At 45.2% G+C, this 27,150-nt stretch overlaps 1 protein-coding gene across 13 annotated transcripts in view; it reads left to right on the forward strand.

Moving 5' to 3' along the window:
* Positions 1 to 27,150, forward strand: part of CCSER2 (coiled-coil serine rich protein 2) — a 574,371-nt gene that overhangs the window by 418,926 nt on the left and 128,295 nt on the right. For all 13 annotated transcript variants that reach the window (XM_085607239.1, XM_085607272.1, XM_085607183.1 and 10 more), the window contains one exon: positions 25,264 to 25,362. In XM_085607239.1, the coding sequence (XP_085463365.1) occupies positions 25,264 to 25,362 (99 nt within the window). The remainder of the gene's footprint in view (positions 1 to 25,263; positions 25,363 to 27,150) is intronic.

Raw genomic sequence — 27,150 nt, forward strand, 5'->3', positions numbered from 1 at the left:
TAGTAGACAATTTAGTGGCTTTCAATGCCTGAAACTTACACCTGATCAGCACAAACATACACCTCAAATATAGTCTCCCACAGCCCACAATCCAACCTGACACAAATCCCCCACTTGCCTCAGTCAATGCAGGGTCACCAACTCCGGATAAAGACTAACAACCACTGATGCCGCCTCCTGACAGACTCTGTTTTTACTACTAGCGATTTCAGCACGTATATTTTACTGATAGATAAGCGCACCTCTGGCGTGGACTTGACAGCCAGTGGCCAAACGGGCATATGTAATGACACAGACCGTCGAGCCACTGTTAACATCCATCAAACTTTGACCCTTCCCCAGACCAAAACCCCTGATGTCCCTGATTTCATGGAACATAGCTGGACTCAGATCACCAGCCTGGAACACCTTTATCAATTTATTCAACATTTGTTTGTTCCAGGAAACTTGGTCTGCTGACCCATTATTCAAGCCTGGTTACTTAAACTTTGTGTCGGTCGGTGGGAGGACTGACCATGTGGATTAAGCAAGCCATAGGCTGTAGAATTTCTATCTTTACATTAGGTGCCCTGACAACATGGCGAATCGTCTGGTGGTAAGCCCCTCCATCAACCGCGATATTTATAATGTTTGTGCAAGAGGGATGAGGAACGGATTAAAGTCTAAGACCGTCACACTCCTGGATTAATACTGACGAATTTAGGAAACTTCCATGGCAACTCCCAGCTAATAATTGCAGGGAATTTCAATTCTACCTTTGAGGCCTTGGACACTGAAGACATTAATTAAACCCTGAAGGAGGACAGGATGTGGGGCATCCCACAATTAAGAATTGCCAGCCCTACATCAATGGACTGAAGCAGTGCTACATCTCGAGGCATTGTCCCTCATTTGGTGGCTTAGTGCGGTCAATGAAAGATCTAAATCCCACAAGGGAGGAGCAAACACATATAGCAATAGCTATCACTTCAGTCTCATTTATTTACCTTTTATTGAATATGAAGTTATGGTCCCTTCTTAAAAACCTGATCAATACAGAAAGGCAGGAGAGTGACCACAACCCATTGTGCCTCGCCTTGGAATCTTTTAGCGCTAAAAGATTAGCCAATCCCCTCTCCTCCTCTTCAACTAGGACTTGCAACTGACTAACGACATGCAGCACGTCAAATCGTCAAATGGTCCCAGATTGTCGATAGTGCGAACACATAGCTTGCCATAAAAGAGGATGTATTATCCACCCTATTTGAGATTAGCTTATGTCCACAAAGCGCTGGGTATCAAAGGACATTGACAGATTTGCACAACAAGCTATTTAAGAAAATTAAATCATACTTAATTTCCTCAACATCAAATTGTAAGCTTCTCCCTGTCCAGAAAAATTGGTCCAGCAAATAATGCAGCCAAGTACGCAAGTCACTAACAGCGGCTATAAAAGTCAAAGATCTATCGCATATCCATCTAGCAAGGAAATTCTATAAATTCAGCCAGGCCCAGGCCAAAAGAAAGTGGGGCGATGAGAGATGGAGCTCGAAATGGCTTGTTCCGCTAAAGACTCAGTGACCTTCTGGTCCTTAGTAAAGTGGAGCAGAAGTTGATAATATCCCCCCTTCCCCCCCCCCCCCCCCCCCCCCCCCCCAAGAAAGGCATTGCTACATTGCCCCCGATACATGGATCGCCCACTCTTCGATTTTATACTCTGGGGTGGCAGAGCAGTATGATCAGACTGACATCTTCCCTTCTGCCCTGACAGAACTATTATTCGAGATAGCTGATGTCTTAGCTGCTCTAGACGCAGTTGCGGGGGTAGAGCGTCCAGCCCAGACAGTATCCCTGCTGACTTATTCCAGCAGGGTACAGATAGCTGGTCAAGTTACATTCTAGTATTGGCAAATGCCATAGTGCGCGGAGCCCCAATACCAGATTCTTTGTGGGTCGCATAGCTAATCCCTATATTTTTAAAGTGATAAATCCCTGCCAGGAAAGTAGAGGCCAATCATTCTATTAGACTCAGTGCAAAAAGTCTTTCCATGCCCTGTATTGGCTAAAACTCAAAAATGGCTCTCTGATAATATCCTTTCATCTGTTCAGGCAGGAATCCACAAATAAGTCTGTACCATCAACCAGGTTTTTCCCGTCTTGCTTTTTTACTGGCGGACGGTATTTATTGGCAAAGGCAGCATATATGCTGCCTTTGTCGACCTCAAGTCTGCCTTTGACTTGGTTGCACACAAGTAGTTATGACTGGTTCTGCGTGAAATGAGTATGCTTCAGGACTTTCTATCTATGATAAATCGACTGAACGAAGACAATTTCGCCCAGGTGCAGTGGGACACTCAGGGCAAACTAACTGATCGCTTTCCCATTGGCAAAGGGGTACACCAAGGTTGTGTCCTGGCCCCTATGCTATTTTCATGATTTCTAAACAGCATTGTCCAGTTTCTATCTTGCCTCTCTACTGACGCCCCGTCTTTGACTGGCTCAAGAATCCCCATTTTAATGTTAGCGTATGATACACTACTAATCTCAAAATCCCCTAGTAGGTTACAGCAAGTGTGATTCATTTTGAGGAATGTTGCTTGGTCTTGTACCTTGTAATTAACACCGCTAAGACAAAGTACATGACGTTCAAGCAGCATATATCTTTCACGGTCAGCATAAGGCTGGGTGGTATGTTCCTTCAGAGAACCGAGGTCTTCAGCTATTTGGGTGTCACTCTGGTCTCGAACATGTCCTGGAAATCCACAAGTGAAAATAATGGCCCTCAAACATGGACAAATTACCGGTGCATTAGTTAAGAGTTTAATAGTTCTTTTTCCAAACCTGTCAGCCCAGTCGTGCAAATCTATGATGCTAAGGTACTTGGCTCAGTTCTTTATGGCTTAGAATTATGGGGCTTTTTGAATACATCCATCCTCACTAGTGCGGAGAACAAGTTAGTGAGGAACGTGGCACGTCTTCCACAAAGTACTCCCTTAAAACCAGTGATGTTAGATTTAGGCAGAAAAGGCGGTAGCCAACAAAGTAAGACTCTGTCAATATTATACTGGCATAGGCTGTGGTCTACACCTGAGTTGGTCCACTATGCCACAGCCCTAAAGGATATTATGGAGGCGGATCGATCCCGTAATATCGTCTGTCTCCAAAAAATAAAAATAAAACACTGACTGACATGGGAATTAAGGTATTATGGAATAATCCAACTGGTGCCCCTTTTCCCTCAGCAGAAAAACTGAAAACATTGTTGGCTGCTAATCTTGCTAATTGAGTTAGTAGCAGCTGAGAGTATTACTCTGACGGAAAGGTTACTAGAATATAAATCCTGCTGTTCCCTGGAAGAATATTGTATCTGTCTCGTTTGACAGGAAACTTACTTCAATCAATCAACATTTGTAGAGCGCACTACTCACCCGTGAGGGTCTCAAGGCGCTGGGGGGAGGTGCTGCTACTGCTCGAAAAGTCAGGTCTTGAGAAGCCTCCTGAAGGTTAATAGGTCCTAGGTCTGCCGTAGGAGTATGGGGAGGGTGTTCCAGGTCTTGGCGGCGAGGTGGGAGAACGATCTGCCGCCAGTGGTTGCTCTTTGGATGCGGGGGACGGTGGCGAGGGCGAGGTCGGCGGAGCGGATCTGTCGGTTCGTGGTGTAGAAGGTGAGTCGTCTTTATGCCGGTCCGGTGTTGTGGAGCGCCTTGTGTGCGTGGGTAAGGAGCTTGAAGGTGATCCTCTTGCTGACAGGAAGCCATTGCAGGTCTCTCAGGTGTGGTGTGATGTGGCTGTGGCACGGGATGTCGAGGATCAGGCGAGCAGAGTGTTCTGTATGTGTTGTAGTCGTTCCAGGAGTTTGGCCGAGGCTCCTGTGCAAAGGGCGTTTCCGTAGTCCAATCTGCTGCTGAAGAGGGTCTGGGTGACCGTTCTTCTTGTTTCGGTGGGGCTCCACCTGTAGATCTTGCAGAACATGCAGAGGGTGTTGAAGCAGGAGGACGAGACGGCGTTGACTTGCTTGGTCATGGAGAGCGTTAAATCGAGGATAAACCCCAGGTTGCGTGCGTGGTCGGTGGGTGTTGGTGCTGCTCCTAGTGCAGACGGCCACCAGGAGTCGTCCCAGGCCGAGGGGGTGGAGCCAAGGATGAGGACCTCTGTCTTGTTTGAGTTCAGCTTCAGACAGCTGATCTTCATCCACTCGGCGACGGCTTTCATTCCATCCTGTAGATTGGTTTTGGCGGTGAGGGGGTCCTTGGTGAGGGAGAGGATCAGCTGGGTGTCGTCGGCGTAGGAGATTTTGAGGTTGTGCAGTTGGGCGACATGGGCGAGGGGTGCCATGTAGTCCTTGAACAGTGTCGGGCTGAGGGATGGTCCTTTGGGTACGCCGCAGATGATCTTGGAGGTTTCAGAATGGAAAGGGGGGAGGCGGACACTCTGGGTTCTGCCGAAAAGGAAGGGAAAGGAAAGGAAGGAGGTGGTCCATTTCAGAACCTTGTCTCGGATCCCTGGTTTGTGGAGGCGTGTGCGTAGGGTGCGGTGGCAGACAATGTCGAAGGCGGCTGATAGGTCCAGGAGGATGAGGGCCTGTGTTTCGCGGTTGTCCAGCGGGGCCCTGATGTCGGTGGTGGCGATGAGGGCAGTCTCGGTGCTGTGATTGCGGCGGAACCCGAACTGGGACGGGTCCAGGATGTTGTTTTCCTCGAGGTAGCGGGTCAGCTGTCTGTTGACAGCCTTCTCAATGACCTTTGCCGGGAAAGGGAGATGGGCCGCAAGTTCTTGAGGTCCCTCGGATCCGCCTTGGGTTTCTTTAGTAAGGCATTGATCTCGGCATGCTTCCAACTCTCTGGGAAGGTCACGGTCTCGAAAGAGATGTTGATGGCTTTGCGGAGATGGGGTGCGATGGTGGTGCTAGCTTTGTTGAAGAAGTGGTGCGGGCATGGGTCTGACGGAGAGCCGGAGTGGATGGTGTTCATGATTTTGATGGTGTCGTCGTAGTTTGTTGGTCCAGGTGAGCAGGGGATGGATGTGGGTGGTGGCCGCGGGGTCTGAGGTGTCAGTGTTATTGGGGCGGTCAGGTTGTCGAAACTGTTGTGGATGTCTGTGATCTTGCGATGGAAGAAGGTGGCGAGGGAGTCGCACAGGTCTTGTGATGGTGAGATGTCGTTGGAGTTGGAGCTGGGGTTGGAGAGTTCTTTCACGATGTTGAGGAGCTCCTTGCTGTTGTGTGCGTTGTTGTTGAGTCGGTCCTTGAAGGAGGCCTTTTGGCTGCTCTGATGAGGTGATGGTGTCTGCGGATGGCGTTCTTGTGGGCTGCGTGGCTGTCTGGTGTCTGTTCGCGGTGCGATTTCTTCTCTAGTGTATGGCAGTTTTGCTTGGAGGCCTGGAGGTCTGCGGTGAACCAGCTGGCTTTCTTGTTAGTGTGTCTGTTGGGGGGTTTCTTCATCGGGGCAAGAGTGTTGGCGCAGTTGTCGATCTAACGTCTGAGGTTTCGGGAGGCAGTGTCTGTGTCGGTGGGGTCGGCCGGTGGGCTTTGGGTGAGGGTGGCGTTTAGCTGGTCTTCTGTGATTTTGCTCCAGCTGCGGTGGGGGATCTGTTGAGTGCGGTGGTGCGTGGTGGGTTTCCGAAAGGTGAAGTGGATGCAGCGGTGGTCGGTCCAGTGGAGTTCGGTGGTGTGGCTGAAGGTGACGTGGGGGCTTGCAGAGAAGATGGGATCAAGCACGTGGCCGGCGGAGTGGGTGGGCGATGTGACGAGCTGTCTGAGTCCGAGGTTGTCAAACAGGGTGGTGGAGTTGGTGTTGTTGTTCTCGAGGTGGAAGTTTAGGTCACCGAGGAGGATGTAGTCCGTGGAGGCAAGTGCGTGCGTGCTGACGAGGTTGGTGATGGAGTCGCTGAACTTAGGACGGGGTCCGGGTGTCTGTAGATGAGAGTTCCTCTGAGGGTGGTGTTGGGATCGGTGTTGATCTGGAAGTGCAGGTGTTTGGCGGTGCTGAGGGTGTCGTCGGTGCTGGTCGAGACCCTGAGGGTGTTCTTGTGGATGATGGTGATTCCACCTCCTACTCCGTTGGTGCGGTCCCTGTGGGTGATCTTGTAGTCATCCGGGATGGCTATGGCGATATCGGGTGCCGAGGAGGCGTTCATCCAGGTCTCTGTCAGGAAGGTGATGTCCGGGGAGGATGTGTCGAGCAGGTCCCAGAGTTCGATAGCGTGCGGAGCAGGTGTTCAGTAGTATGTTCAGTAGTATGCATCGGAGGTGGTTGCGTCCTGTCACAGTGGATAGTTTGGCGGCTCGGAGGCTAGTGAAGCTGCAGCTCTGGCAGGAGAAGGGTCCTTTGTTGTGCTTCGGGGCGGCCAGGAAGCAGGTGTGTGGTCGGTCGTCCGGTGTTGAGTGCGTGGAGGGTGTTGGCGTCGGGTGTCGTGGCACTCACGGGGCCAGGGGGTCCGGTGCTGGGCGCGGTCCAGGCGCAATTCAATACTTCCAAGTCAGGGTAGGATCCCTTCCACTAAAATCCTACACAAAAATGGTTCTCTGAATTGGGCAACAAGTATCCCATCTGCCCTGATTTGGAGAAAACTATTTCCCATGTCTTGTTTGTATGCCCAGCTTACGTAGGTCCACGTAAGAAATAACTTGAATCTATATGCAAGTCCTTGAGAATGATAAGTAGTTCTGCTCCATTTGGAATTTAGCAACAGATCCTCACCCACTGTATGCATGCTCTGTTTCCAACTTCCTTGGTTGGATGTGGGCATTAAGATCCAGGATATTAGCACGTGCTCATCATGAGAATCCCCTTGTGATATAATCCACCCCATACAGTGTACAGTTGGTCATATCCTCGCGTATCTGCGCCACTATTCATGAATACAATACTTTTTTATGCATTTTAAATTGTCTCAGTGATGGTAAATAGATGTTGATGATATATGTTGCACGTAATTATCCTTGTATGCTGCGATGCTTAGATTCCAATGCTTGTACTATTTCAGATTTTGTGTATCTTAACTATTTATACTTTAATTGAATTTTAAAATGCTTTTATGATATATTGTCGAAATTAAACTTATTGAAATGTAATAAAATGTTTAAGTTGTGTGTGTGTGTGTGTGAGTGTGAGTGTGAGTGAGTGTGTGTGAGCTGAGGCCGCCGCACCACTCGTCCCGGGTGGTGACCCACTATATATTCCTCCACAAAAGCACAATTCAGGCTACAAACGGACGCACTCACAGATAGATTCTCTGCAATCACTTTATTGTACGGACCCCCCACAACAACATAGGCGTTTCAGCGTAGAAGCCTTTTTCGATGTCAGTGTTTACAAACAACTTTCTTGTTAGTATACAAGCCCATTTGGTGTCACGTGAATAACATTAAAATAGAAAACTTTTTAGTGTCCTAATTCATGGTGGCCATCTTTTAACGTTCAAAAAAACATAAATAGTTGCAGTAATATGTGCAAAACTAGTAATTTAAGTAAAACAAGTATTTACAAATTAGGACTATATTTGTCAATCGGACAAATTAATAAATGTTCGATACCTATATGCATACTTTCACATAATTCATCATTAATAAATGCACCGAAAAATAGACTTTTAAGTATGCAATTTTTCCTTCAAAATTGTGCCCTGAATGGGCCTTTCTTTGCCCATGTCTCATTTCAGTTTGTTAAAGCGATTTACCCCAGTTCGCTCCTTGTCTGTTTCCCAAAGTGTTATAGACATCTGTCCTGTCCTGTGAAGCTACATCCTATTCAATATGTCAGCATGTATTGCTAATGTTCTAAAGGAGTAGCTTCATGCTATATCTTAGTTTGCTATGGTTAATGCCTGAAGTTAATACTTCAAACTGTTGTTCTCAGATCAAGGAATAAAACTGGGGGCAGCTAGTATAGAATTACATGTGATGCGGATGTGAGGTATTATCTGAGGACCTATGGTAAATACAGTGACAGACCCCAACCCAGGTTGTTAGATCGTTAGTCTAAGTGAACCCACATCTTTTTGTCACCGTTCAAACCCTGGGGAACTATTGTTTGGAGTTTTATGATATATCTAGACTCCAAAATACAGAGTTTTTTTAATCCTGTCTCCTCCTCTCTCATTCTTGCGTACTTGGTCAATGGCAAAAGACACTCAATAAGTCTCTATTGCTGTGATGGACCTCTTCAAAGTGGCGGGCAATTGGATAATTGTTATCCTTGTTGCTGATTGCCCGCATATGTTCCAAGATACGCTTCTTAGCAGGATGGATCGTGCTGCCAATATACCGCTTATTACAAGGACATACTAAGCAATAAACTGTATATTCCGAATTGCAGTTAAGCAGCATGTTGATTTTCCAAGTTTTGTTAGGGGTCTTTCTCATCAATCCTGTAACTGGTGACTTTTTTGCTGTTTTTGCATGCTTTGCACCTCATGCAGGGGTGGAATCCAGTAATCAAATCTTTTCTCAGGGGCATGGACTGACAGTAGCTGTGCACTAAGTGGTCGCCCAAGGATTTTCTTCTCCTATAGGAGATCGTGGGTCTGAATGGAAGTTCTCTGCGTAGGACCTGGTCCGTTTGCAGGATCATCCAATTTCTCTTAAAATTTGAATAATCTGAGCCGATTTGTTGTTAAATTGAGTAATCCTCCTTACCGGCTCTTTCTCCCCTTATTGGATAGTGCTCTTTTTGTTTTTAGCCACTAGCAGTTGTGCCCTAGGCACTATGTTAACCTTTGCTTCCGCAGCGCGGAGGTTACTATCAGAAATACCTCTCGCTTTGAAGCGTTCAATTGCCCCTGTCTTAGCTTGTTGGTATTCAGCTTCTTTTGTACAGTTGCAGTTCATACGCAAAAATTTCCCATATGGGATGTTGGAGATCAGAATCTTGGGGTGATGTCTCCCTGCATAGAGAATAGAGTTTCCTGAGGTTGGTTTTCTGTACAGTCTGGTCCGGAGTCTCTTCTTCTCTACATACACCTCCGTGTCCAAGTAGCATACTGCCTCCCTACTTATGGTGGCTGTGAAGAATAGGTTCAGCTCATTGTCATTTTGCGATTTGACATACTCCTCAGCCCAGGAGCAGTTGCCTCGCCAAATGACAAACAAGTCGTCGATGTATTTCACCCAAAGTATAATGCTATCAACCCATTTTTCATTCCTCCCTGTCAGGCCACGTGCTTCGCCCACCAGTCAACGAAAAGATTTGCATAGTTGGGGGCAAAGCACATGCCCATCGCAGTCCCCCGTTGTTGTTTGTACAATTGCCCAGAGAATATAAAAATACTGTTCTCTAGGCAGAACTTTGTCATTTCATGGCGCATGTGATTCTGTTGCTGAAATTTCAGTGGCCATTTCTCTAAGAACCAACTAATCGCATGTAGGCCCTGGGTGTGGTGAATACAGGTATAAAGGCTGGTAATATCTAGCGTGATTAACATCATATCCTCTTCCATCACAATCCCCTCAATTAGTTTTAAAAAGTCATGTGAATCTTGTACATAAGATGCCAAATCCCTAACCATTGGTGCTAAAAATAAGTCAATATATGTTGAGGTGTTCTCTAAGAGGCTTTGAATGGATGCCACGATTGGTCTCCCAGGAGGGTTGGTTAGGTCTTTGTGCACTTTGGGGAGATGGTAAAATGTAGGAAGAACAGGGTTCTCACAGTGTAGGAAGAGGTACTCATCATGTGTTATCATTCCCTCATTTTCCCATTGTAAGATAAACTGATGGAAGGTTTGGATGCAATCCTGATATTCTGATTTTTGTATGGGGATATAGCATTCTCCATCTTTCAATTGTCTCTTTGCTTCCGTGTAATAGTGTTCCTTATCTAGGACAACAATATTTCCTCCTTTATCTGAGGGTTTAAAGATTAAAGTGTCATCTTTCTTTAATGCTTGTAACAGTTCCCATTCTTTTCTGGTGAGATTGTATTGTTCTTTGTGATGTTTCTATTTTTCCATAAGTTTTTTCAAATCAGAGATGATGGCATCGTTGAAGACGGCTATTGCGTCATGTGGGGTTTTGTGTATTGTTCATGACTTCAATTTTATTCAACATCTTCCTCCAGATTGAGTAATCCCCATCTCTCTCAAGTAACTCTCTAGGTTTCCTTGGGTAATAGGGTCCCCACTCTCATTGGTATTCTCCAAGGATTGTAGAACTCTTAGTGTTTCGAAGTGATGTCCAGTAAGTAAATCCAGATCTGTTCTTGTATCTTCCAAGTTTGCTGATGTTCTACTTGGGTGAAGCAAATTAATTTTTTGTAATTTTAGTTTGCGAATGTATTTGAAAAGATCAATCCTGATCTGTGTATAATCCGGTTCCATTGTGGGGAAGAAGGTTAGACCAAGCTGTAACACATTGTTTTCTGCTGGTGTTAATGTTCTCTTAGACAAGTTGATAATTGTCATAGTATCTTGGTGGGTTACCACTTCCCTCTCTTCCCCCGACTGCGAGTGTTTCTCGGGGTGAATGTTTCTCCCCCTTCTTTTCTGTCCCCTCCTTGTTTTGCGTATCTTGATTGGTGTTGTTCCTGAGGGTGGGTTCTCGGTGCTGGTCTTTGTCTTGCCTCTCGCATAAGTTTGTATTCCAGAAAATACCCTGGCTCACTCACGTCCGGCCGTTCATCCGTTCTTGTGAACTGTTCACCTTCTGAAGATTCTACTTCAGATTCAGATGTATCCCTGGTTATTTATGTCGCCCCTCCTTGTTGGACCATCTTTTTCCTGGGAACGTCATACTTGCGTGCAAAAGTAAGTATTCTGTCCATTAGGTAATCTTGTTCGTCCCTTTGGAACTTGGTTTGTTTCCGCTTTCTGATTACTGCTGATTATTCTTTGAGGCGTTTCATCATATCATTACTGCTGATTATTCTTTGAGGCGTTTCATCATATTCTGCTGGAGTTCCTCACTTTGTCTCTTATCCTTGCCTTTTCCAATTATTTCTTCAAGATTTTTAATTTCGATCAACAATTTTTCTCGATTGCTCCAGGCGTATTTAATCAAGATCCTCACCATCCCTTTTGCAGAGTTGGTCGTATGCTCAGCCCAGTCTTTCAATTACCCGGGATCCGCGTTCTCGTACGATGGGACTGTGAAGATGCGCAGTTCTCGTGGAATTTGTTCAACGTCTAGATATTTCTGTAAGGATGTAGCCTCCCACCGCTTTCATATTTCTTTCTCTTGGGTCTTCTCCAATGTTTGATATAGTATTTTGAGATTGCTTTGCGGGTCACTGCTGGCACTAGTTGTCTGTGTTGCCACCCTTCCTCCACCCGCATTAGATTTAAAAAATAGCCGCTGCTGCCTCTTCGCGTTCGTTAATTGTTGACATGGTTTCTAAACAGCACATTTAACTCAGGGGGCCCGCCAAAAAGTGAATTTTTATTGTTCAATCCTCGGGCCGGTTGCTTGGCCTCATATCCTTGCCAATAGCATGCACGGCGCTTGCCTTCACTCACCGCTTTTCCCCACAAGAACTCCGCAGTCTTCTCCTCCAGCTGTTTTGACTGTGGGTAATCGGGAGTAGTCCAGTGCCGAGAAGGTTGCGTCTCCGCCTTCTGTAATGTAAGTGAGGCTATGCTGTTGCACGCACACTCTTGACCACTGAAGCAACGGGGCTGGCAGCCATATTTCTGTCAACATGGAGGTCACCGCCGCCGCACCACTCGTCCCGGGTGCCGTCCTCTCGGTGGTGAGCCGCTATATATTCCTCCACAAAAGCACAATTCAGGCTACAAACGGACGCACTAACGGAATGATTTTCTGCAATCACTTTATTGTGCGGACCCCCCACACCAACAGATGCGTTTCGGCTTAGAAGCCTTTTTCGATGTCCATGTTAACAAACCACTTTCTTGTTAATATACAAGCCCATTTGGTGTCACGTGATGAACATAAAAATAGAAAACGGTTTAGTGGCCTAATTCATGACGGCCATCCTTTAACGTGCAAAAAAACATAAATAGTTGTAGTAATATGTGTAAAACCAATAATTAAAAGATGGTCGCCATGAATTAGGCCACTAAACCATTTTCTATTTTTATGTTCATCACTTGACACCAAATGGGCTTGTATATTAACAAGAAAGTTGTTTGTAAACACAGACATCGAAAAAGGCTTCTACGCCGAAACGCGTGAATTAGGCCACTAATTCACGCAAAACCAATAATTAAAAGATGGCCGCCATGAATTAGGCCACTAAACCGTTTTCTATTTTTATGTTCATCACGTGACACCAAATGGGCTTGTATTTTAACAAGAAAGTTGTTTGTTAACACGGACATCGAAAAAGGCTTCTAAGCCGAAACGCATCTGTCGGTGCGGGGGGGTCCGCACAATAAAGTGATTGCAGAAAATCATTCCGTTACTGCGTCCGTTTGTAGACTGAATTGTGCTTTTGTGGAAGTATATATATCCACCACAGTCGCCTGTTATGAAGAGAGCCCACAAGCAGGTAGGTGATGGCCACAATCTTTATTGCAGGGAACATCAAGGAACCTTGGCTTCGTTCCATAAATCAAGTCCAGCAAGTCTGACGCGCTTCGTGTTATTTAACTCTTCTTCAAAGACACTGGACACGGAGCAAAATCACGGCGGTTTCAAGGCACCACTTATATTCTCAAACCACCGCCCCTGTGGGCGTGGCCTCCGCGAGGCCTGATGGTCGATGTAGTGCACTCTTTTTCTTCAATGAGAGCCAAGACTCTGTCCATCAGTGTAAAAATACAGCCCAAGTGGGTGGTGAAACTGGGCTTAAGTTTCAATGCTGCTATGTCCTGCAACAACTGGCTCCTGTTTCTGATACGGCGGTGTCGATTGGCATCGTCGCCGGGGTGCGTGCTTCGACGTTCAGGCAGCCGAGGAAGAAGAACACATTTCTGGGTCAGAAGTCAACTCTGACATGGACGAAGACATCCCACAGGGTCAGCGTACCGTGAGTACCGATCCTCCCCTGCCCCAGACTCTACCTCTGCCCAAGAAAAAGGCACTGGTCCCTCCTATGCCTTTGGGCCAAGGTTTGCACCGATACCATGTTTCGAACGCCCCTCCTTTGGGCCCGGCATCGAAACAAATATTAAAGCCTTACGGCTCGGGATCAAGTCGGCCGCATTTGGGCACCGAGCTGAAACAATCGGCACTGCCACTGAAGCACGTTTTGGTAACAATCCCTTAGGTACTGAAAAAATCTTCGGATCCAAACACTTCGACGCCGAAAACATTGGCTCAAAAAATATTGGCACCGAAAGAATAAACAGCTCCTACTCCATCAAAGGAGCATTGTGTCGACGTCCCGCCTTCAAACCCGGACCTGAAACAAAAGGAACTGGTCCTCAATCCCAAAACTGGACATATTCACGCAAAATTGCCATTAAAACGTAGACCAGAAATGGAGGACACTTACCATATTCCTCTTAAGAGAAAGTTTTTGGGTAATAATCCCTCTCCTCCTCCTCTATCCCCTCCTTCCCCACTTGACCCAAATTTGAGGATAACACCCACAAATTCACCACCACCACAATCATCTGACAACCAGGATGATGGGGATGGGATAGACGATAAGAGTCCTGATCCATGGGACGATTATAATACAGATCCAAACACAAATAACGATCCAGACTTATACCCTACAAAACCCTCTCCACCTGATGATAATGTAGGGTACATAGAGTTAATAAATAGGGTGGCTGAATATCATGGAGTTCAGCTTCATGCTAAATCATGCGGACAACATTTTTAAAGAGCCCGTTCCCGCAAGAATTCTTACACCAAGGGTAGATAAGAAGTATAAATTTGCACCAACAGATCCAGTTTATATCAAGGGTCAATTACCATTAGATTCCCTAGTGGTTTCTAATGCCCATAAACGGGCAAACTCACTAACCTCGGGGGATGCATATCCTCCAGACAAGGAATCTAAACTAATAGATGCCTCCGGAAAAAAAGTAGCTGCACAGGCAACCAATACCCAGGCTCTCGTAGCTAGATACGACAGAGTGCACTATGTTGAATTGGAACAATTGCTCCAATTTCTTCCTGATGAACATAAGGCTAAGGCACATGACCTAATTCAGGAAGAAAAACAAATTTTAAACACTTCTATTTGATGTGCTTTAGATGCGGCTGACACTGCCGCTTGTGCAATCAACACAAGAGTCTTGCTAAGAAGGCACGCCTGGCTTAGAATTTCAGGGTTTAAACCCAAAGTCCAGGCTCCTATCTTAAATATAGCTTTTGATAAAGACCATCTCTTTGGTCCTTTGGTAGACACTTCTTTAGAGAAGATGACTAAGGACACAGACATTGCAAAATCTATGGAAGCCATACAGTCCCCATCCAGTTGGGTTGATTTGTGTCGCTCCTTCTACAGGTGGGGGCTCCAAAAGCATATCTACAGACAACACCTCAACATCATATAGAGGCAACAGTCAGTCACCCTCTTCGAGAGGTTACTTTCGAGGTGGATTTAGAGGCAATATTGGCAAGGGAAGAGGTAAAGGTTCAACATCCTGCACCTCCCCATCAACAAACAGTGACTTGCCTCCTCTTCCCCCCGATCATTCCACACCTATCGGGGGAAGTCTCTTTCAATTCCTCACCGTCTGGCATACAATAACTTCAGACAGATGGGTCCTAGGAATTATCCAATCTGGTTATTGCCTGGAGCTTGCCAACAATCCGCCAAACATTCTCCCAAGTTCACACAAAATGTCATCAGAGAATCTACACTTCCTCAAGCTGGAGGTTCACTCTCTTCTGCAAAAGGGAGCTATAGAGCCCATACCTTTACAATATCAAGTATCCGGTGTGTACTCCCTATACTTTCTAATACCCAAAAAAGATGGCTCTCTCAGACCTATACTGGCCCTTAGAGAGTTAAATTAATATATTCACTCAGATCACATGACGACACTTCAACAAGTTCTCCCACTCCTACAGCAAGGTGACTCTGTCTACTCTAGACTTAAAGGACGCATGCTTTCATATTCCAATACATCCCACTCATCGCAAATATCTCAGGTTTGTGGTAGCGGGAGAATACTACCAGTTCAAAGTGCTTCCATTCGGAGTCACCACTGCTCCCAGAGTATTCACCAAATGCCTGGCAGTAGTCGCTGCTCACATGCAGAAACAACATATTAATTTCATCCCATACTTTGACGATTGGTTCATCAAATCTTACCCACAGCGTCTCCAGTACACTCAAATTACAGTATATTTACTGCACGATCTCTGGTTCACAGTAAATGTGTTGAAGTCCCATCTCCAACCCTCCAACACAGAAACATACTTAGGAGCCACTCTCAATACTCAAAAAGCTCTAGCCTGCCCCAATGCAGCCAGAATCTGCAATATTCAGGCTCTAATTTCAGTTTGAGCCCAACCAGTCAGTACCACCTTGAGTATATATGCAACTACTGGGAATGATGGCATCCTGCATCATAATAGTTCCCTATGCAAGACTTCAAAAGCGTCCCCTTAGGAATGCTTAGCACGTCAGTGGAATCAGTCACAAGGTCAATTGTCAGATCTAGTGTTGGTAGACTGCCGCACCCATTGCCTTCTGCAGTGGTGGAATCCACAACACCTATCCAAAGGGCGGCCCTTCATGGAACCAGTTCCACAGACAGTACTATCAGCAGACGCATCGCTCAGTGGTTGGGGAGCTCATCTCCAGACTCTCACAATTCAAGGTTTGTGGAGTCAAAAGCAACTTCATATAAATCATCTAGTGCTGCTAGCAGTATTTCTAGCGCTCCAAGCCTTCCAAAATCACCTTACAGGCAAAACTGTCCTGATACGCACTGATAACATGACAGCCATGTATTACATATAGAAACAGGGCAGGGGGGGGAGGGGGGGACACCCTACCACCCTCTCACCCTCTCACCCTCTCACCCTCTCACCCTCTCACCAGCTGTCGAGCTTTGCACAAGCCATTTGGAGGTGGGCCATACATCACAAAATGTATCTCCTGTCAGAACACCTCCCAGGAGTAAACCATCAGATTGCAGATCTTCTCAGCAGGCAGAGACAACAGAGTCACTAGTGGGATCTTCACCCTAAGTTTCTCCTTCCATTCTTTCAAATGTGGGGTTTTCCACAGATAGATCTGTTCGCAACACACCAAAATGCCAAATGCCCAAACTTCGCCTCCAGGTGTCCACACCCATTGTCCAATGGCAATACACTATGGATGAACTGGTTGGGGATACTTGTCTACACTTTTCCGCCTCTCCCACTCATTCCACTAGTGGTTCCGAAGCTCAGACAAATATCCCTCACACTGATCCTAATAGCTCCCACATAGGCCCGTCAACCTTGTTTCACTACCCTGTTGGAGCTCTCAGTAGTTCCCCATCAAAAAGACATCCACATCTCAAAGATCTCAACCTTGTGCTCTGGCACCTGAAATCATAGTTTGGCTATCTGAACCTTCCACCAGACTGTATGAATATCATTAAAGGGGCCAGAAGGCCTACTACAAGGGCTTGCTACGCAGCTAAAGGGAAGCGGTTTGTTTTATATTGTAATAACAACCATATCAATCCGTTAGATGCTTCCATCTAAAATATCATTTGTTATTTACTACACTTACAGCAGTCAGGATTAGCTTACACATCCATACACTTACATCTTGCTGCAATAGATGCATACCTTCAAAATAGACAGCATCTGTCCCTTTTCAGAGTACCAGTTATCAAGGCTTTTATGGAAGGACTCAAAGGAGTTATTCCACCTGCTCCAGTGCGGAATCTTAACATTGTCCTAACAGACTAATGGGTCCACCCTTTGAGCCATTGCACAAATGTGAACTGCAATTTCTCACTTGGAAAGTTGCTTTCCTCATTGCTATTACATCACTGATGAGAGTGGGTGAGCTTCGTGCACTAACCATAGAGGAACCATTTTGCCAAGTCCACCAAAACAAAGTGGTCCTTCACACTAACCCCAAATTCCTACCCAAAGTGGTATCTGCCTTTCACATCAATAAATCTGTTGAGTTACCTGTGTTCTTTCCTCAACCAGATACAGTGGCAGAATGAGCTCTACACTCATTAGATGTCAAACGAGCATTACTGTATTACATAGAAAGAACAAAACCATTTTGTGAAACTAAACAACTCTTTGTGGCTTTTGCTCTGCACACAAAGGCAGCCCTATTTCTAAATTGGGTATTGCTCAGTGGATAGTTAAATGTATTCAAACATGCTATGCAGAAGCAAGAGGACTTTACCAATACCCCCTAGGGCGCATTCCACCAGCAAACTAGGAGCTACATGGCTTTCTTAGGAAACATCCCCATAGCTGACATCTGTAAAGCTGCAACATGGTCTACACCGCACACATTCACCAAGCACTATTATTTAGATGTTTTAGTGAGACAACAAGCTAATGTAGGCCAAGCAGTACTTAGAACACTCTTTCAGACAACTGCAACAGCTACAGGTTAGCAACCGCTTTGGGAGAATACTGCTGTATAGTCTATGCAAAGCATGTGATCTACAGCTCACATGCCTTGAACGGATAATGTTACTTACCCAGTAAGCATCTGTTCTTGGCATGCAGAGCTGTAACATGGGTAAGTAACATTATCCTTATGATATGTCTGTAGTTAAAAATGTGCATGCATGTAACACTACTAAAAAGAAAAAACATTGCCTACCCTATGGCTGATGTAAAAAATAACCACTTACCTCTCAGGGCCTGCAAATGACAGGCAAGCTGTGAACACTGGCTTAGGTGCAGGTAATGAAAATGATGAACTAATGTTTGTGTTTTTATCTGAGACTCACTGTGCCCCACATTTTGAAGTAGAATCTATTAAAGTATACAAGAATGCTTGAATTAATCTCCGTCACTGGTAATCACAGCATCCCAATCCGTCATTATTTTGCCTACCATGCCACCTAAGCTTAGACCCAGCCATATACAAATCAGTCTTGACCCTGCTCCAATGGGAACAGTCCAGCCCAAACTACCAGACCAGATCCTCGAAGAACCCAGAGCACAAGCAATCCAGCACTGGTTTCACCCTGTTTAGGGCTCATCAGCCAGGTATAGCTTGGTTCCAGTGAAACAGAGGATGTGGCCCAACAGCTCGGGCGGGCGATCTTTAATATGGGGAACCGGGTTCGAGTCTCGGCAATGACGCTCAACATCCTGTGATTCTGGGCAAATCACTTAATCTCCCCATGCCTAACAAAAATGAATGTGTCCTTGTGTAACACAACTGGTGCTCATGTAAAGCGCTCTTATACCTTCTGGTCAAGTTTGCGCTATATAAAATTCTGGGGGGGGGGGGGGGGGAAGAGTATGTACTGGGCCCATGTCTGGGCATACCTGTCTCACTTACGGTGACACACTAAAGTAAAAAATAATTGATGGATGGAATGCTTGAATTAATCTCTGCTGAGGTTAATCACTTGAGCCGCATCCAAATCCATTGTTATTTTATACACCATGCCACCTTCAGTTTGGATCCAGCCATATGCAAATCGGTCTTAACTCTGCTCTAATGGAAGCAATCTAGCCCTCCTTGAACCAGAATACAAGCAACCCAGTTCTGTTTTCATCCTACTTGGGACTAATCAGCCAGGTATAGCTTGGTTCTAGTGTGAAACTGATCCTGGGTTGCTTGTGTTCCGGGTCAGGGATGACCCGGCATGGCAGTTTAAGATCAGGTGGCAAAATAATGATGTGCTGGGTTAAAAATGGACAGGACCACCAATCCATACCACAATATCCTGGGAGGGTGTTAGGGGGAGGGCACAATAAAAATATACCTTGTGCATCAGGATTGTCAAATGCAGATCTGAAATCTGTTCAGAAAAGGGGGCATAATGGGGTGGGGAGGAAATGAAGGGTAGGGCATATCCCCTTTGTATGGCCCATTTGTCTGACATAATGAATCTCCAGCTGAGAAGAAAATATTGAATCCTGCATCCCACTGACCTCCCATGGGCATATGAGGACAAACTGAAGAGGGTAGGTAGCTGCTGCATTTGGGGGGGGGGGGGGGGGAGAAAGGAGACTGTTGACCCTCCTGCCCAGTGCAGTGTCTGCCGATGCCGGAACCACAGGTTGGGAAGTCTGACATTGCCTACAGGCCAGCCCCCCCGACTAGCCTCTTGATTTCCTAAATTAATCAGGAAACTGTTTCTCTGCAATCAGTAATCCCAAAGAGTATGCAGTAGCTTGGTTGTCTTTAAATCTCTCTCTATTTTATTCGCCCAATTAATCTGGACCCATTGAAGGACAGCTGCACATCGCCCAAAAATCCAGTTAGCTTAATCCAAACATGCCTTCGAAGCATGACAATGTCTTGATTGGGCTCTTAGCACCAATCAGTAGTATCCAGGCCTAGATGGAGGATGTACTATGCCTCATCATGTCCATCACATATATATTGTCTAAGCCAGAGAAGCTCTAAGGCTCTCCGGGACTGCCGGCAAGATCTTGCTGGTCATGTCTCATAAAGCATGTGTGTACCTGCCTAGCAGACCAACCACAGTTAGGGCTTGGGAGACAGGTTTGCGGACAAGAAAATTTTCTTGCCAAAACTGTCAATACTTTTGTATTTCCTAACTGGCGGAATATTCAAGAAAGAATTGGGAATGACCTTACTAGTAGAGGCCTTCACGACAAAGTTCCTTGATGCAGGTTGTCCAGATCACCAGGCACAGGCCTATGTCAATGAACTAGTGGTTGACTCACAGATGGGCAAGAATAAGGATTAGCTTACTGCCCACCTGGGCATTCGTGTTGGCATCATTAAATGGTAGCAAGGGCTCCTACAATGTCTGACCTCGTTGAAGTATTTGTCAGAAGTTTGTTTTTGTCTCAGTAGATGGCAACTGTAGATCTAGCACCTCAACTGCCCTCCAGAACACCACTGCACACTAAGCACTTTCTTCCATGGTGAATCACCACCTCACAAGAGGTATCCAGCCCAACTGCTGTTTTATAAATTTAAGTATAGTGCATCATCGGTATAGAGAGGGGGTGGGGTAAGCCATCACCACTCTACTCATCATTGTCAGTTTTCTGTGGCACCCTATCAGTAGTAGACTAGTACACGGTCCGAGTCTGATCCAAAAAAAGAGGTGAGTATCTGCTGAAAGCTGCATCACAGCAGAGGCATTAGATTATAGTCAAGTTGCACAATAACTGGTTGCTTTTTCGTGATCTTGTAGCGCACTATCAGACAAGCTTGTGCTGGCAGAAGGTTTGGGGTCCAGCACGAGAATGAGCATTTGTGCGACTGGGCTGGTGTGGAAGTCTGTACTGAAGTCGGTACAGGCCCGTTAAAGGTCATCAGAAGGCGTCCGGTAAATACCCATCACCAGATATACAACTGGAGGCCCTTGTAGCTTCATGGAGTCTGAAGGCGCGCCAGAGATATTCTGGATCACACTAAATGTATGCAGCCTGGCTTTCTTGACTGTCGCTGTCTGTTGTGGGGTCGAAGCCTGGCCAGAGAATTCAGGGTGCGTCTGGACCAGGTGGCAAATATACAGTTTCAAAACTGGGGATTTCAAAGGACTGAAATGTTCATTTTGATACCCTGTCTCTTTCAAGATAGATGGGTGTCATGGGGTAACACTTCATCATTTTATGTTTTCATTTGAACTTCAACTGAGCATAAAGATGATTGTTCGTGGGAACTGCACTGCATCTGAATCCATGACATGGCTCATGAGCGAGGCTCCTGCCCTCTACTGTCAGTTGTGCTTCCATTGCCTGCCCAGTCAGATTGCTGCCCCTACCCTTCTCACCCCTGCCCTCTTTTGTCCGTCTGTATGCCCTGCCCCTTCCGCCTGCCGTCCCAGGTTCAATGTACTGCCACCTGCCCTACCTGGTCAAGTTGGTGCCGCTGCCCCACTTCCCTTTGTTATCCATGTGGGTGACACTGCCTGCTCGCTCCCGCCCTCTGCAGTTCATTGTGCTGCCACTGGGCATGCCACCTACCCTCCCTGTTAAGCTTACTTCCCCTGCCCCACTCTTTTGTTGTCTGTGTGCGTGCCCCTGCCCTTTCACTCCTGCCCTTTGTGTTCTGTTTCTACTGCCCCTGCCCTGCCAGTTAGCTTGCTGTCCTGTCCCCCTCTCTTTCAGTTGTCTGTGTGCATTCCCCTTCTCGCCCTTTGTGGTCAATTGTGCAGCCACTGCCCCTGTCACCTTCTTGTCCTTATTTTAGCTTTCTACGGCACAAAATATAATTGCTGGGAAAGAAGGATTACTCATTTTGTTCATTTAAAGAAGACATGGTTTGTTTTACTGCTTTCAATCCATCAAGTTGGCTTTGGGCGTGCTACACTATTGTCATATATACAAATATCAGCACTCATGATGTTTGTGAGAGCGCTGTGAGAAGTTGTAATAGCAAACTGGGGAGTTAACTGACAAACTGCTGCAGGTGGTAATATTACATGTTTCAGTGTGCATGTCAGAATTTTTTAGTAACATGAATAAGAAATACATTTGAGAACTCATTGAAAATGTATCCTCATTTTAGCTTTCCAGAGCACAAACCATTATTTCTATGACAAAATGACCCCCCTCTTTTTGTTGATTTCTCAAGGAAATGCTTTAAGTTTTGAATCCATTCAAAATGGCTCCAGGTGTGCCACACTTTTGTTATAATTACAGAAGGTTAGCGCTCTAGTTGTTCATTAGTGCAATCTGTGGGAAGCTGCAGTAGAACACTGGGAAAACTGCCAGGCTGTTGCTAGTTTTAGAAGTATGTTTTACTCAAAATATCATACTTTATTCTCACATGGCTGAAGAAGATAGTTTGAATTGATAGAATATTTGCTTTCATGTTACCTTCTGGAGGACCTTCAATAACCTCTATGAGAAAATAGTGTTATAAAACAGTTTTCTTTGAAACATGGTCTATCAAATCCCAGCAGAGATCAGCATTTTACTCTTAGAACAACCACCTTAGAATACACCAAAATTCATATAACTAGTATGGTACCACCAACAAATGATCCATATCGTGACCAAAATATTTTAGCACCCTTTATGTGCTTCTTTATGTGACCCTCATAAACTGCCATTCATTACAATGCATTTCAATGGGGACCATGGCCTCGAGTCCTGCAATGGCTGCTACAACGCGTTGTCCATGCTGTGTCCAGCCAATCAAGGGGAGTTCCATATGGGAACCCTGCACATGCCCCTTGGGGTCAGGGTTCACTCACCCTTTTAGTGTCCTCCCCGGTCCGGGTACTGAACAATGACTACACCACACACAGCTTGGTATAAGACTTCTTTATTCTTCTGCTTAGAACCGCACTAATGCATATGTCACAGTTCTACAGAGTTCATCAAGAGTTACAAGGGTTCCCTTTATTACAAACTCACATAACACTACATCTCCCCATCTGGTAAATAACAAAATTAGACATTTTTCCTACAAATATATATATAACCATAGCGCTTCAATGAGGCTTTGTGGTGCTTTGATCACACGTCCCGACTGTATCTTCAGAAACTGGGAACAGGAAGTAGACGTGTCCATAACCGGCATTGATGATGTACAAACCGCAGCAGTCAAGGGGGCTTCACTTGTCCTTTCAGACCCAATCTCTACATTAAGATCAGTGCCTGAGGAGCGATGAGCCACATGTCAGAAATGCGAGGAACCTCACGTATTGGGCTTCCGAGGACGTTAGGCAGTCACCATGTGTCCTTTACTGGTCACTACATGAAATGGTTCAGCATCGAAAGGAGCATCAGACTTTCGTTTTCTATGCTGACTAACAAGAACTTGATCTCCTCCATTGAACGTAACGTCTTTTGCATGTCGACGCTTGTCTGTATAGGCCTTCATTTTCCTCCAAGTTTTTTATGTGTGTGTGTTCCTCAGTGTATGATCTTCTGTTGTTCCACTGAGGTAAGTTGGTCTTTATTGCTCTCCCGAACATCACGGTTGCAGGGCTTTCACCTGTGGTAGAGTAAGGGGTCAAACCATCTTATCGTCTAACTTTTCTAGTACAGCACGCTGGACAGCTTTCTCATGAAGCATACTCATGAAGCGTTTGACAAGGCCATTGGCCTGGGGCCAAAGAGGTGTGCTCTACTGATGCTTCACATTAACATGACTGAGAAAGTCTCTTAATTTTTTACTGTTGAAATGTGGGCCATTATCAGACTTAAAGATGTGCCGTCTAATCTCTCAATGACTCGTTCTTGAGTGATAGATGAGAGATCTTCTATAAATGAAAAACTGGAATATTCATCAACAATCACCATCAGGTGATGTCCGTTCTCAAGAAAAAGCAATTTGTCTTTGAGCAATGGGACGGACATCCTCATTAATGTGTATTTGGACTTTCATAGTCTTGAGTTCTTCCAACCCCTGAAACAACAAAGAGAATTCATTTTATATTTCCTGATGAGCATTCACACTAGCCCGCGAATGCCTGTCCTGAACATCTGTCAGACAGCCATGTGCGCTTCGGTAAACACCTTCATGAAGCACTAGTACCTCAAAAGTCATGTCCTTCAAGAGGGGCATTTTGCCTGTTCGGTCCTGTATGGCTTTTCGGTCTGAGCCCTTTCACAGACCCTTCCCCTTGGCAGGTACTCCTCTTGATATCTATTCACAAGGCGAAGACTATGCGCTTAGAAGTATCCATCAGAAGAGCAAGTTATTTACTTTTGGTTACTTACCTCCTACCTCCCCGTTCTGTGAACTGGTCTCCTTTTCCATCTGAAAAGGTCCCAATATGGAGATTTGCACACAGTTTGCAGATGGGCTCCGCATCTGAGAGTGTGGACAGCCTAGAAAGTAGCTGAAATCAGTGCATGGGTGGCGCATATATGCAAATCAATAAGTCACTTCTGGAGTGGAACATCGGCGCATAGCTACATGACGCCACCTATTAGAATGCATAGGTACTGCTGAAATGTGTCCAGATCCAGTCTGACTACTAGAGTAGGATTCACTAAGAGGAATCTGGATATAGATAGAGTATCCACCAGAAAGATTGTTACAGAAGGTAAGTAACTTGTTCTTCAACTCCATTCCCTACTTGAACCTCCCATTGCACTATTTTTATTACTACGAGGGTGATCTTTCTAAGTGGAGCGCTAGGATGGTAGTACCTTTGTAGCAACAAGCACTCTACAAGTAGAGTGACTTAGAGTGAAATGGAATTCAATAGAATGAAGTGGTATAGAGTAGAATGGCAAAGAGTGGCGTAGAGTGAAATGGAGCGGTGTAATGTGCCATGGAGTCCAGTGTTATAGAGTGGCATTGTGTGGCATGCAGTAGAGTGGGTTGGAGTAGAGTGCTAGGGAGTGACATACAGTGGAGTGGCAAGAGTGGTGTAGAGTAGATTGGATTGGTGGAGTTGAGTGTGATTGTGATAGGGAGTAGAGTGGCATAGAGTAGAGTGGAATGGAGTGCATTAGAGTAGCGTGGGGCAGAGTTTTAGGATTAGAGTGGCTTATGTTGGAGTGGTGTAGTACTGGTGTGTGTGTGTGTGTGTGTGTGTAAGTAACTAAAGTGTCAATAGAGACTGTAAATAAGATGAAAGCAACAAAAATAAGAAGGTGTATACCTGTGTTAAAAGTAGGAAAGCACATTGCACTTCCAGGAGTAATACTGAAACACTTGTATAAAATAAAATAGCGTGTTGCAACAAGACGGGGAAGAGCAAATATGAAGGACACATGTATATGGTCCATATTCCAGGGAGTAGCTAACACAAGAAATGAAGAGCAGCCTTCACGAGCCAAGCAATCGAAAGATTGCAGATGAGTGACATTGAAAACAACTAATGGTATAATGCAGGCTGCTTGTGAGCCCACTGAATTTTAAACAATACTTATGTGCTGTGTAGGGCGGCCCTAAAAAAAAAGACTTTTTTGCAACTACAGTAATAATGTTTGGTTTCAAGCCAATGACAGAGGATGGTGAGAAAAACCAGCCAACAGTAAGTGACAACCGTCCACAACATTTTTCTTCTCTGTAGCACCATGAGTATTAATTATTCATTTTATTACAAAGCTATAGAGAATATTTAGTCCTTCTGGATATAAAATGTAGCAGAAGTGGAAAATAAAATCACTTCCAGTCTTTCAGTTTCAATACCAATTTAAGTACTGCTGGAAATGATCTGTGTACCTTATATCTGTTAATTACAATGCCAGTAGACGTGGTCTACATGTGCATGTTCTCGGTCTCTGACATTGTTGTTAATTGTAGATTGTCAACGCCTATTTTAGACTAAGCACGTATGTTCAACATTTGTTAGTGGTCTTAAATCATGTTTACTTTCTAGGTAAGTAAATGTAACTGCTACAAAGAAGGCCACCAACCACGAGGAGAGAATCGCTTGCTTTGTGACAAATTTACACAGACACCCTGGAGGAAAAGTTCTGTGAGTAATTTATAGACCATTTTAGCATATGAGGTTGTAGTCTCTGTTAACTTTGACATCATTTACTTCTCTCTTCTTTTGATTCTTGCCTAGGTCACTTTGAATTTCAATATTTGTGTTTACCGTTTTTACTTCTGATAACTGAATAACTGAATGTTAAGAGGGAATATTAAGGTCCTGTCTCCCAGACAGCACAAGCTGTCTGTTAGCAAAAAGACCCATTGTCCGCTTACAGTGGGCCTAGCGCCTTTCCCATTGCTTACCACTGGTTGGCTGCATTCCTCATTTGCTTGCTTTTTATTTGTCGGCTTGTGTAGACTTCACTTCCTCTTGTGTTTGTCCCTTCTCCGAAGCATGGCCACATTACTTGTGTCTTTCTACTGCTTTCTTTTGAAACACTAATTTCTCCTTTTTGTTTGAGCACTCCACAAGATTGTGTGTGTTTTCCAGCTGTATCCCTAATGTACTCCTCTTACCCACTCTGCTGCTCTGTTTTGTCCTCTCCTATGTGCTTCTCCCCTCCATGTTGCTTTCTTACCTGTGTGCTTTCCCCAACAGCTCTGTGTTCTTCTCTCTAGACTATTTGCTTCTCTCCTTACTCCATGTTCCTCTGTCTCACCAATGTTGCTTTCTCCCTTCCCTCCGCATTGCTTCCCTCCTCGTTACTACCCATGCCCTCCTTGGTGCTTCCACACCCCTGCTCTTCGTGTTGGTTCCCCCATGTATTGCTTCCATTCACCAGTGCCTCAACAAAAAAAAAATGCTTTAGCACTATTTTTTGTAATTTTTATTGACCTATACCAGCTTGGATCAGTAAATAAAAAAAAGGCTGCACGAGAAAGAGTTGAGTGGACGTGTTATACCAACTTTTTTGTTTATTTGTTTACTCTTTTGCTATGCTGCATTGCATCAGGGATGATGTACGAACCATTGGAACAGGCGAGAGATATTGGCCTTGGCAGTGCTTGTTATACTATTGCAATGCACATACATTTAGTCACTGCAGTCATTTAGAAGTGAAAACAGTTTTAAGTGCGGTGTGGGAGGAAGATATCCTATAAGTCCATTTTGAATAAGGGGACTGCAGATTAAGAAATGGTGGATGCCTGCTCTGGGAAATAAAATATTAGTATATTTATGAATTCTAAGATTCAATGCTAGACTATTGTGCCACTAAGCAACTATTAGCATGTATCATTTTCCTTTTGCTTGTCTCCATTATTGTGACAACCAATGAGAAAACCTTGTTAGAGGCTTTGGAGATAAACCATCTCACTAAATTTAAGCAATTTAATTTAGCCAAGGATGTTGGGGTTCAACCTGTCTCCTCCACAGTGTTTGCTCAGGGTCCAAAATTCAAGTCTCATTGTGGGTCTGGCCCTGCTTCATGCAAACCGTGCTACGTCCCAGGGGTACCCTATGCTGCAGCGCCGGCCTCTGAACACAGAAATTTCTTCTTTAAGTGGTCATTTTGCACACTGTTGCTACCTGACACCAGGGGGCACCACTGCTGCCTCATCTTCAGCCTTAATCTTGAAATCCGGAGGTCTGGTACCTGAAGTCAGCAGCGGTCTAACAAATAGAGTTTTGCTCCCTTCAGACCTGCTCCCTATTTATATCTGGTCCTGCTATTTGATACTGCAGAAACACTAGCTGCTGAGGAGTCTTGGACTAGGACTCAAAATTTGTCTCTTTCACTCCTGTGAGTGCATAGATTGATTTGTGGTGGGTACACTGCTTGTCAGGATGGTAATCTAACCACACAAACCACAACAAAAGTGATCAAAA

This window comes from Triturus cristatus, chromosome 1_2, assembly GCF_964204655.1.
Source record: "Triturus cristatus chromosome 1_2, aTriCri1.1, whole genome shotgun sequence".
NCBI lineage: Eukaryota > Metazoa > Chordata > Amphibia > Caudata > Salamandridae > Triturus > Triturus cristatus.